The sequence below is a fragment of the Tamandua tetradactyla genome, chromosome 2, assembly GCF_023851605.1.
Source record: "Tamandua tetradactyla isolate mTamTet1 chromosome 2, mTamTet1.pri, whole genome shotgun sequence".
Taxonomy (NCBI): Eukaryota; Metazoa; Chordata; class Mammalia; order Pilosa; family Myrmecophagidae; genus Tamandua; species Tamandua tetradactyla.
In genome coordinates, this window is record NC_135328.1 from 215,098,701 (window position 1) to 215,111,784 (window position 13,084).

The window sequence follows — 13,084 nt, forward strand, 5'->3', positions numbered from 1 at the left end:
TGTATAACATGCTTGATACACTTTAAAATGTATCTCTAACTCTGTCTTTCTCTGTACCATTATTACTTTTTAAGATAACATTACTTAAGCCTAAAACATCAGTCAGATTTCACAACAAAGGGGTTTCAGGGGCTATTTGGATTTAAGCAACAATTCTTAACTAAGATTAGTGCTTAGAAACAAATCTAAGTATGTGGCTATCATTTTCTTTCTTTTTATAATACTGCCATATTGACTCTGTAGAGTATGTTCTCCTTATAACTCAAACATGTACACTCTGTATCATAATGACCATAATACTAAAGATTTTGAATGCAAAAAAAATTTTTTTAAAAAAAAGATTCTATATGCAAAGTGTATGTACCTAGATGTAAACCCTACCTCACATAAAAAAAAAAGACTTTCTTAAAAATATACAGATTCATTTATGACAGAGCTGGAAAAACTACTCAGGTGTGGCCAATTCACACAGCACTAACCTTCCCTCTGTTTTCATTAAATACCAAATGCAAAGGGGGCCTCCTGAAGAGACTCTGCAAGGAGCTTATTACAAATAAGAAAGGAGAAGATACCCTAAAAACACAAATGTAAATAATTCAGGTAGCAAAAGCACAGGAAGTACAAGATGCACTGACTATTAACTCTAAAGGAATATTCAGCAACACAGCAATGTGATGCATTTGGGGAACTCTCTTCAGAGAAAACTCATGGGCCTGAATTACACTTTTTAAAGGTGTCATTATGCAAAATGATTATCTATAATAAATATTAAATAAATGCTTACTGAGTAATGATTTCTTTGTACCTTATCGATGTGTGTTCATTAGGGTACATTTGAAACATGTCTGTTGGTTGACTAGTGGGGGTCATAAAAACACATTTCCTATTCAGTAGTGAATTTATTGCTAGATATTCTTCAGGCTAAAGCATTAGAAATCAATTCTTGAAAAAAGAAAAATCTAAGTGGAACAGGCAGCTGAATTTATAAGAGGAACACAACTTCCTTGCTTTAAGGAGCTGCTCTTGAAATCCTGTTTGCTTTCAAATATACAAAGCAAATGAGTAGAACCTGATTATTTGCAGACTTAGCATATCTCCCTGGAAACTAAGTATGTCTTAGAGACATTTACTTTTTCTTTATTTAATGGTCATTAAATAGATAGCACCAGGCACCATTGTTCTTTCCCAACTAGTTACTCAAAGTTTCCACCTTGGACTAGTAGCACTGGAATCATCTGGGAGCTTGTTTATAAATGCACAATCACAGATCCCAAGAACCTACTACATTAGAATCTGCATTTTAACGAGTACCTCAGATGACTGAGAAGCATATTGCAGGACACTGAAATAAGTCAGACCCAGGACTTACCACATGTTTAAGAGTGGGCAAGGCATTTTTTAACCTTGGTTTCCTTTGACTATTAACAGTAGGTAACATTATTTGTTTTACTTACGTAAACAGCTATCAAAAAGGGTTATTTTAGGGATCAAACAAACAAAAAAAAAGATGTTAAAGCTCTACGTAAATTATAAAGCACTATAAATACAAGGCACTATGTCAATTAAAATACAGTTTAATTATACCTGTCTTTGTTTGATCTCTCACAAACCACCACAGACATGTTATTAAATTATACTACATTATTAAGAAAAAAAGGCTCCTTTGTGTGTCACAAACCTTTCAAGGGCCTAACCACATTGTAGCTAAATCATCTTTCTGTTTTCATGAAAAACTAAATGCAAAGTGGGCCTCTTAAAGAGACTCTATCTATAACATTGCCATTATCTTGCCCCCAAACTCTTGATTGATTCTTACATTCCATCTTTATGTGGCTTTACTATCATTTTCAAGATAAGGCTGCTTCTGGCCAGGGTCCTTGGCTTTTCTGGCTCATTTAGCGGTAGCCCCTCTTTTCCAAACACAGAAGATAGCTATATAGCTGCAGTTTACATGCTATATTTTATGCTACAGGAAGAAGACAATGCCCAGCTTTCTCCCTAATACCCCATTATCTTTGAATGAAGACCAGGAACCTTAAGAAATGAGAAATTCCTAAACTGTATTCACAGTATCGAAAGGTTAATTATACTTTGCTCTAAAGCATCAAATAAATCCCAAGAAACTTCAATATAACCAAGAATTAGTTAACCAGAATTGGTTGGTTTTAAAATCTAACTGATGGATCAACTTATTTATTCATGAGAGTTAGTTTCTGTTAAAGCTGGAAAATCAATTAACACCATAAAATGTTAACACCATTAGCATTATAGCTGTAACCTTGAACTGATTTTTCAGCTGCTCATCCAAATCCTCTTTAAACCCAGAGAAGTCAGGCTTTCCTGTCCTCTCTGGATCAATGAGGAAGCCCTTGCTCTCACTGTCACCACACATGCCACTGAGAACCTTACTGAGAATTCAGATACCATGCAGGGGAACAGAAAGGGTTAACACATGCAACTGTGTGGCAACACTTTCAGACACAGTTTAACTTAAACAAAAAAACTGCCCAGCACAAGAACATTCCCAAGTCAGCCCAAGAGCAGAGAATTAGTACTATCAGGTGATCAGAAACAAAACCAAGGCAAACACCCATCAAAATCAATATTCAGAGAAATTATCATTAAAAGAACCACCACGGATACAAATTCCAAAACCACTATCAAGAGGCAAAGGCTATCAAAAAAAGCTCCCACTATGTTTCTTCAAAAAGCACTTGGTTTTGAAAGAAGTAAAGATTTGGCTTTAAGACATAAAAGGCACAAAAGAGTACCTTTATGGTCAGCTTTTTAGGCTAAGGCTACCCGTAGATGTGAGTTTGTTTTTATTAAAGAAATGAAAGAATAAATGTGTGGTGTCAATGTAAGTTCAGATAAGCAATTTGGGTGAGGGCTATCTGTGGAAAAGGGAAGGTATGAGGACAAGCTACCCTTTTCCTAACACAGATTCAAGATGGACTCCTACCAGTCTCTGCTGCTCCAACAGAAGATCTGCTTCTTCTTTCTCCTTTTTGTACAGAATCTCCATTTCCTGTAGCCTACAATAAAAAGTGAGAGTAAGAGAGGGGAAATTATTCTGAGATCACTAAGCTCTTTTATGAATGTTCTTATATGTTTAAGAAGAGACAGTCATGTGGGTCACATAATATCTGTGCATTACCTTTTCTCCATCTCCTGTTTCATATCAATTCCTTGTTTTTCTAGAAGCTCTCTCTGGGCAAATGTCCAGTCCACAGGCTCTGAGGGGGTCTCAGCAGAAGGAGTCTTTTCCCGTTCAGCCCGTGCTTGTTCCGGGTGGTTAAAACGAAAAACATGGTTTTTACCCATGATGATACGGTTTCCTAGCATAAGACAAAAACAGGGTTAAGAAATCAGTATTGGAATGAATAGCATCTAGGTTAACAACCTCATTCTCCCTAACATAAAAAAGATAGCTTTTGGAGTTCTACAGAAACACAAATCCTACTGCTATAACTTAGGCCTTTACACAGAGTCAAAAATTAAGAATTGCTCACACAAGCCATGTGCACATTGTTGAAGACCTTGAACCTCTTCCCATCTCACCTGAACGCAGCTGGACCGGCTGGGCCACCCTCTTGCCATTTACGTAGGTTTCTGAGCGTTCACAGGGCTCTAAGGTCACAATAACTAAGAGCAACACAAACTAAAGTTAGGATCAGAAACCACTGAAATCAAATAATGGAAAGCAGTGACTATCAGGATTCATGGTAACTAAAAGAGATTCCTGCAACCAACTAAGTGCTTGAAATATCTACACAACAGTTCATTTTAAAGTACCAGAACCAGTCCAATACCTAAGGCTATTTGGAACTGTGGCTAAGATAGGAACATTTAATTGAACTAAAATTAAGGATCTTGACAGACCTCAGAATAAAAAGATAGGAAATATTAGTTTTAGTGATATCTGAAGACAGTTTCATCAATAAAACTGAAAACCATTAACAATCTTAAGTATGAGATGTCAGTAATAGCCAAACACCTAAGTTTTAAAAACTAATATTCTGATAAAGGAAGGAGTGAATAACATAGCACAAAAAATACCATTAGCTTGTTATTGCTATTTTGTCAATAACCTAGGTTAAATCAAGACTGACTTTTTCTTCCCTTTCAGATAACATAAGAATAAATTCTACTGGGTTAAGACTAGATGTCCTGAAACTCCCTTATTACACAGGATTATTTGTTCCTTTCTTACATTTCTATTAAGTAATTAACATTCAAGACCAACTGCCTAAATGCCTGTGTCCTGCTCAATTCTAGACAGGAAAAGAAGGGCTCCTTTTGTCTAGTCTATTTTCATGTAAAGTAGCTATGTCTATCTTTGCATTCATAAATAGTTCAGGTTTCTCCATTTTAACATAAGGCTGTATAAGAAAGTCCTACTGAAAGAGAGAAGGAATACCAAATCTTGGGTATTTCTCATAACATAGAATGAAAAAGTTGTTGGAGAAGCTCAAGCCAGGAGCCCTCACCTTCCCCACTGTTGCTTCTCTCACTCCGGAAGATACAATGCTCTTCTTTAATGTGAGCCCCACTCAGTACTATGTCCTGGCGCCGCTCAGCATCTGCCTGGCCAACCCTGAGCACAAGAAAAAGCGTTTCTCAGGAAATTCAGACAAAAAAGGCACTATAAACAATGAACCTCTTTCTCCCAAAGAATATTTTGGTATATACAAAAAAAGGTATCAAAAAAGCTTTCAACTGAACATTCTATAGTCATGTGCTCAACTTCCCCCCAACAGAATAAGAAACCAAGGAGCAATGATATTTCAAAGTAACTCATACAGCTTTATAAAAAGACATGAGTGAATTAAACTCAATGAATTCATATAAGATCTTCAGAGAAAAAAATTCACTTAGGATTATTTAGGGAAAAACTACATGTTCACCAGTCTAGCTAAAACACTTAACATAACTTGTGAAGGGTACAGAGAATTGTTTCCAACTATTTCAGACAGGAAAACAGCAAATCATTACAATAAATTTTTTAACAATCTTCCTTTAGTTAAGGAATCATCTAAGAGAAAAGAAAACATTAAGACCCCCCCAAAAAAGAAACAAATATACCTTGTAATTCCGTCTTTGATGTAATAAAGTAGGCATTCAGACATTAGCGGATCTTCATTGAGGTTAACAAGATGTGGTGTCTGAAAAAGATTACAGATTACCAATTTGGAGCAAGGCACCAGAGAGGGTTGAGCCATAACAAAGACCTACAGGAGTCTGACAGCTTCTTTGATTCTGCACAGTGCCTAGAAGAGGGACTTCCATATTATTCCTAGCTGCAATTCCATAATAAAGAGAAAATACTCCTCTTCAGGCCTTCCTTAATTGTACTAATGCATTATATTGCCCTAATGCATTCTATTTCAAAAACATGAGCTCTGGGATAAAGAATAAGATCCAATTCTTCACAGGGACAAAGCAAAGAGAGCACAAAAGAAAAATTAAAACAGGCTGATTCTCTCGATGGGTTAATCATTATTTTTGTGAATGCCTGGGAAAAAATCCACAAAATTATTCTGTAATTTTCATCTTCTACCTTTCATGGTTTATTAGTCTCTACTACAAAAGAGAAATTTTAATTCATGACATTCAACAATATAAACATCTTCTAAACATCCTCTTTATTTAACTGTAATGCTTCTAAAATCTTTAAAAAAACCAATCTTCTTCGTGCCCACCCAGGGATGCCAAAAAAAAAAAAACAATCAATCTTCTTTGGTGAAAATACCCCATTGGAATCCATAAATAAGTCATACGGTCTCAGGGTTAAAATCTACTCAAGATAGTGCCATCAGTTGTAGAGAAACGAAAGAGTCAGATGAAGGGGTTAAGAAAAGGGACTGTAAAAGATGATTAAAAAGAAAATTAGAATAAGCTCTACATTTTCTAAACTAATGTCTATACATTTGTAGTTTAAGAGCTTTGCTACTTTGAGAAGGTCAAATCACTCTATGGGCAGTGTTCTTGAAAGCCTGTCATGATAGTGGCATAAGAAAAAGGAAATCTCAGCAATAGGTTCTACAGCTGAGTTTGAATGTGGTCAATGGGATATCTTGTCTTTTACTGAGGAAGTTCAGGAATTTAAAGCAAAATGAGTAAAATTAAAGTAAGAAAAACTTTAGAAACAGATCTCAGTTTGGAATTCTGCACTGTTTATATCACAAGACTTCAAGTTATCTATGATTTGTAATAAATGCCATAATATTTTTGTAAGTTACTACAAAACTCTTTCCCACAGTTCTTAATACTGAAAGGCGAATATAAAATACCTTTAGATATAATGCAAAGGTACAATCTAAATTCTATCAAAGTATAAGTGTTAAAGTGTTTATCATAAGTAATGTATCTGAATAAATATATGCCATACCAAAGGAAAAATACTACTAAAGTATGAAAATCACTGATCTTTGGCAATATAAACATATAAAATACTTATTGCTGCAATTCTGCAATATGTATCTAAAATGTCTTTTAATCTGCCTTCTCTTTAATGACAACATCAGAATTTGGAAGACAGTTATGTGACCTTGATAGAAAAACCTAACCTAAACAATCCTAGCAAAAGCCACAGGAAAATATTTCATATCAAGCCACAGGAATATATTTTGTATCATATAAAACAAAAGTACTAATTCCAAACTGCCTAACCCTTCCCGGCTAATCTACAGAGGTCATCATCAGACTGTGTGTGTGAAGAAGATTAAGTCTTCAATGACCAATTTGAGTTCATTTGAACTGCAGGACCATATATTAGTTGTGTGAGACACATGCTTTATATACTCGTTACATCTCATACAATTAATATACACACAAAACAGACATTTGAGAATAGTTTCCCAATATCTAATAATAACCAACCAGCAACTTAATTAAACTATTCTAATTAGCTAAAAGGTACCTACTATTTTATAACTCTGAATATGTAAGTAGGAAGGTAAATTCTGGGACTATTTTTTAAATAACTGAGAAAGGAGCAGAGGATGCTTGAAGAATGGGGATGGGAACTGCTGCCCCTAAACACTGATTATCTATAATCACACAAACTGGGGAAGCAAACTAAAGCAGTATTTTCTACACAAACTCAAACAGTTGGAAATGCTTCCAAATAGTTAGTGTACAGGGTTGATGGCCCCTGTGGGAAAATTTACATAAAAAGAGTAGCCACAACTGAAGGAAAGTTTACCAGATTAGGTTCAGAATTTAAGGAAAAGCAACAATGAAGATGATTAAACATATCAAAGAATGGCTAAAGTTAATAGATTTACTGCCTCGGGTTTTTATTTTTAAAATAGTAAACATGATAGACATTCTACAAATAATTGAAATTAAGCTGTCTTATGATTAAGAAAAGGGAATGTGGGGGCAGCCTTGAGAGACATGATATGCCTCAATGACTAAGACAAACAAAAAGTGGTTAAATTTCGCAGCAACACTGTTTTCTACCTTCTTCGGTGAGAAAACTCCCAGGGTTCCACCATCTTCCCGAATGGCAACTCCCATCTCAGCCAGCAAGGCCTCTCTAGAAAAAACAAGTTTATCAGAAGACCAATACTAAAATCTCAATTAAGTCAAGCTAATATGAACTGGAAAATAAAGCCCGCAAAAACATTTTGCCATATTTAATGTCGGTGATGCAAATGTGAAATAATTCATTTATTTCATCATTAAAGAGAAATTTCATCATTAAAGAGAAATTCTTTTTACAGAAATCACATTTAAAATTGTTATGCTTCTGTGTTAGATAAAGTTACCTTCACCCAAATAAGGAATCTTGTAAAACCTTGTCACATCTGAATTTGGAAGTGAGCAATCATTCATAAATAACATCTAATAACATAAAAAAAGGAAAAAAGGATATTCCTTAAGGCCAACTTGAAAGAACTATTTCTTTAAAATCTAAGAAGTAAGTACAAAGCAACTCTGGTAGATGGAGTATCATTTCAAAATATCATTTTCTCAGTACTTATGGTCCCACGCCAACTATCATTCTGGTTCAATAATACTAGCTTTATATTTCCATATTCAACAATAAAATTCTATTAGATAAATTTACTGAACTGTTGCATTAAAATTTACTTCTGCATCATCTTCCAAGGAGGAGGAAAGCTGTAACTGACATTTTTCATACATATATTTGTTCTAATAGCGAAAGTATTATTTTGGGTTATGATCACCTTCAGGGTAGAGACCTGATGGCAGTTAAGCTAGTATAGGAACTTAAAAAGTTTTCAACCCAACTACTTCATATCTTACCAAAGAGGTCATTCTAGAGAATGTAACTCTGTAACTTTGAAACACTGAACAGCTATTTTGATTTGGGCCTTTATTAAAGGCAATCTTCTTTCTGTAAATGAAAAACTGTAGCCTTGAATCCATTCCATTTTTAGATGAATCTTTAGCAACACATAGTCTAGTACTATTTAGTTAGTTTATTTAGTTAGACTCCTCAGAGAATGCAAAAACATGTATATTTCACTTCAAAACATAAATTCTACTGGCTATAAATCCCCAGCTATGTTTAAATTTTGTTTTGTTTTGTCTTGTTTTGTTTCCTTTAGGGGTGGGGGTTCTTTATTTTTAACCTCTAATTTTTTCTTACTGTAAAAAGTAATCTAGAACATGGGGGGGGGGGGGGGTGCAAGGGTAGTTCAGTGGTAGAATTCTCGCCTGCCATGTGGGATACGCGGATTCGATTTCCGGCCCATGCATTTCACAAACAAACTAAAAACTAAGCAAACAAAAATTCAGCAAATGGTGCTGCAGTAAGGAGATACTCACAAGGAAAAAGAATGAAATGTGATCCCTGCCATACAGCATACCAAAAATAAAAAATAGTAATCTAGAATATGATTCAGAAGAGCTGAGAAACAGAAGGAGCATGAGTTCTAGAAGATATTTAAGATAGATCTGACAGAAAAAACTGTTGCAATCATAGGATGAAGTGATGCATATTGGTGATCAGCTTAAACACCTTGATGTCCTTAATCTCAGTGGAAATAAATTAAAATTTCCCTCTGATTCACCATGTCTAAATGGATCATTTACTACACTGAAGGTTTTAGTTCTTAAACAGGAATTACATGGGCTGAGGTGCTCAGCTGTGCCTCTGGATGGCCAGTCCTTGAGGAACTGTACCTTGAGTCTAACAATATTTTCATTTCAGAAAAGCCACTGGATGGTCTACAGTTGGTCAAGTTATTAGACTTTTCCAGTAATCAATTAATTAATGAAAATCAGCTATTTCTAATAGCATATCAGCCCAGATTAGAGCAACTAATTCTTTCTGACAATGGAATTTTTTCCATACATTTTCCAGGTGCTGGAATTGAGTATGAAACATCAATGTTTCCTTCCTTGCAACACCTCGTGGTAAATTACAATCAGATATCACAATGGTCATTTATTAATGAACTAGATAAGTTACAGAGTCTTTTTTCCTGCATAAGAAATCCCCTGACTGACAGGAACAAGGAAGCCTAGACCAAATGTCAATTCATCATCGCCAGAATTGGTCAGCTGAAGACACTGAACAAATGTGAGATTTTACCAGAGGAAAGGTGTGGAGCTGAGCTAGACTACCAAAGAGCTTTTGAAAATTAATGGAGAAAGGCTGGTGGACATCAGAATCCTGACAAAAACAGACCAAAGGAAGGATTTCTTGCAGTTTATTCTAGATACCAATTACTCTGCTTTAAATACGGTGCATCTGAAGATGAGGAACTCAAAACACAACAATCACCTGTGCTCAAAAATCAACTATTAATACTGAACATAAAATATCCCAACCAAGTTCATAAGAAAGGTCATAGAGAAACAACTGCCAGACTCCATGACTAGGTGAAAGGATTGCCATCATGTTTTCTAAAAGTTCCTGTGTCAGAACTTCTGTAGTCCTATGAAAGTACCAAAATGCCAGGAAGAAAACTGAACTAGAAAATGACCAAAAGTCATTAGAGATCTATTCTGCGGGAAATGGAGATTGTCTATTGGTGTGGTGATGGTTAACAGCCAACTAATAAAATTCAGAGACCAGGTTTTTTTTTTATCATGACTGGGGTTCACCGGTGATAATTTATTGGAACAGTTCTATTGTCAAAAGAGTGAGATTTTACAACCTCCCCTAGGTACAGAAAAGGCTGTATCTTTCATTGGAAACAGACCATTTCCAGGCTTGCAATAATAATAGTAATAATAAAGGCTTTGTACCTACAAAAAAAAATTAATCCAGATTTACTAGAAAGCTTAGAAACATTTCCAGATTTTAAGCTCCTGACCTTTCCATTCTGATGGCCTCGGTTTTACGCAGCTTCTCTTCCCAGGTTTCATTCAACTCAGCAATGATCTTTTCTGACTCCTAAGTGAGAAAGGTGACAGTTAAAGTGGCAAAGAGTCTTAAAATTTAACAGACCTTGTCTGAAAAGGACAGCAAGAAACAGATTCATGCTGGAAACAAAATTAGCCCCAGACTACTGGTTCACAGATGTCATCTAAATCCTAATAAACATATATTAATAGTGAATCTCTGTGTATATGTGAGTGGGTAAATGTGCAAGGGTAATATCATTATCTCAAACTGCAAGGTACTTTTCTGACAGATACTTCTACAAAAGAATAAAGTTTCCAAAGGTATTTGTGTCAGTTTAAAGCCATTATGTACTCTAGAAAAGCCATGTTTTAATTCTGATCCAATCTTATGAGGTAGCCATTTCTATTAATCCTGACTCAATACTGTAGGACAGAAACCTTGGATAAGATTATCTCCACGGAGATGTGGCATGCCCAATTGTGGGTGTGACCTTTTGATTAGATGGAGATGTGATGCCACCCATTCAAAGTGGGTCTTGATTAGTTTTCTGAGTCCTTTAAAAGAGGAAACATTTTAAAGAAACCTTAGAACAGATGAAGATGCTTGGAGAATAGCTGCTTCAGAGCTGAGAGAGCCAACACAAGACCCAGAGACCCAGAACATTTGGAGATGCAGGGCCCAGCAGATGTCTCCACATGTCTTCCCATGAGATGCTAAGCAAGCCAGAACCCAGAGTTGTGTCCCAGAGGAGCTAAGTGAAGGCCCACAGACAGCAAGTGAGGAACCTCCAGAGGAAACAGAGGCTGAAAGCAACGAAGTCCAGGAGTGAGGGACCAGCAGATGCCAGCCACACACTTTCCCAGCTAACAGAGAAGTTTCAGACAGCCTTGGCCTTTCTTGAATGAAGGTAACCTCTTGTTGTACCTTAATTTGGATATTTTCACAGCCTTAGAACTGTAACTCGTAACATTATAAATTTCCTTTATAAAAACTATTCCATTTGGGTGGTGCAACAGTGGCTCAGGGGCAGAATTTTCACCTGACCTGCCATGCCAGAGACTCGGGTTCGATTCCCAGAGCCTGCCGATGCCAATGCCAAAACAAAAACCAAAAAACAAAAAACTTGTTCCATTCAATTCCCGGATCATGCACCGCCCTCCCCCTGCCACCACCCCCCCCCCCAAAAAAGCTGTTCCATTTCTGGTATATTGCATTCCAGCAGCTTAACAAACTAATACAGTATTCACTGCTTTTGTTTTACTATAATTTCACCATAAAATAACACCCTCCAAAATACACATTATAAAAAGGTATTATTAGGTAGAATTAGGGTTCATTTGAAGGTATGTAGCCACTGAGGTAACAATTTATCAATCACATGCTGAGTGCCTATTAGATGCCAGAATATTAGATTTAAAACATGTTTCCTGCTCTCAAGGGGATTACTATCTACTAGGGAGAAAGAAAGTAAGTGACGATTCACTCAATAGTCATAATATATGCCCCTATGATATGCCAAGCTTTCTTCTAGACAACTAGGGATATGGCATGGGGAAAAAAAAATGCCTTTCTTCACAATATTTACATTTTAGTAAGGAAACTGAAATAATCAGTCAATTTTAATCAGAAACTCAAATATATAGTATGGTAGGCAGTGATAAGAACTTTGAGGAAAAACAAAGAAGGGAGAGAGAAAATTCAGAGGGAGGGGTGGGGGAAGGAACAATTTGAAGTGGGGTAGTCTGGACAAGGCTATATTTGAGCAGAGACAAAGGAAAAGCAGAAGCTGCCTGTGGGCATCTAGGGGATTAGACAGGAAAGAACCAAAGTGTGGCTGTCTGTCTGGTTGTCTGTCATATCACACAACGGTGTAGCTTTGCCCACAGAACAGCATGTGAAATGCTAGAACTGAAGCATTCACAGATTGCTGGAAGGTAGGTGAATCAGAGAGGGCCTTTTAGGAGGGAGCAATGCCATGCAGACCAATGAAGGACAAATAGGAATTAACTAAGTGAATAACGGAGGGAAAGTGAGTCACGGCACACCAGAAAGGGAGCTGGACATATGCAAAAGCAGGAGAAAATGTAAGTTATGGTGACAAAATCAGAAAGTCAGTGATAGTGGTGACAGGAGTAGTTGTGAATGATATAAGTCTTACATTCACAAAATATTTTGACTTGTTTCACTCAATAGACTACCAAGGAAGCCACTGGGATCCCAAAACATAATACTATGCATAAAAAGACACGTAGATGTAACACAATAAATCCTAAGGTGCAGGACAAATATTTTTCTGGAATTCTTAGATGTCCAGAATAATTACTTATAGGGTGTCACCTAAAAACAAAAAACATTCCAAAGGTGAGGCAGCACTAGAAAAAAAAAAAGCCAACTCTCTCTCCCAGCCAACACAATAAACAAACTCACTGCCCTCCTCCTCTCTACATGGGACATGACTCCCAGGGATGTGGACCTTCCTGGCAAAGTGGGACAGAAATCCTGGAATGAGCTGAGACTCAGCATCAAGGGATTGAGAAAACCTTGTCGACCAAAAGGGGGAAGAGTGAAATGAGACAAAAGAGTCAATGGCTGAGAGATTCCAAACAGAGTTGAGGAGAGGTTATCCTGGAGATTATTCTTATGCATTAAATAGATATCACCTTTTAACAGAGAGGCTGGAGGGAACTGCCTGAAAATGTAGAATTGTGCTCCAGTAGCCATGTTTCTTGAAGATGATTATATAATGACATAACT

General features: G+C 36.4%; 1 protein-coding gene and 1 pseudogene across 10 annotated transcripts in view; one reads left to right on the plus strand and one right to left on the minus strand.

Moving 5' to 3' along the window:
• Nucleotides 1–13,084, minus strand: part of KIF1B (kinesin family member 1B) — a 192,930-nt gene that overhangs the window by 87,688 nt on the left and 92,158 nt on the right. For all 10 annotated transcript variants that reach the window (XM_077151354.1, XM_077151351.1, XM_077151352.1 and 7 more), the window contains 7 exons: nucleotides 10,299–10,378; nucleotides 7,468–7,543; nucleotides 5,086–5,165; nucleotides 4,491–4,597; nucleotides 3,562–3,645; nucleotides 3,158–3,338; nucleotides 2,963–3,035 (listed from right to left, as the gene is read on the minus strand). In XM_077151354.1, the coding sequence (XP_077007469.1) occupies nucleotides 2,963–3,035; nucleotides 3,158–3,338; nucleotides 3,562–3,645; nucleotides 4,491–4,597; nucleotides 5,086–5,165; nucleotides 7,468–7,543; nucleotides 10,299–10,378 (681 nt within the window). The remainder of the gene's footprint in view (nucleotides 1–2,962; nucleotides 3,036–3,157; nucleotides 3,339–3,561; nucleotides 3,646–4,490; nucleotides 4,598–5,085; nucleotides 5,166–7,467; nucleotides 7,544–10,298; nucleotides 10,379–13,084) is intronic.
• LOC143655159 (tubulin-specific chaperone E pseudogene) lies at nucleotides 7,647–10,022 on the plus strand (annotated as a pseudogene).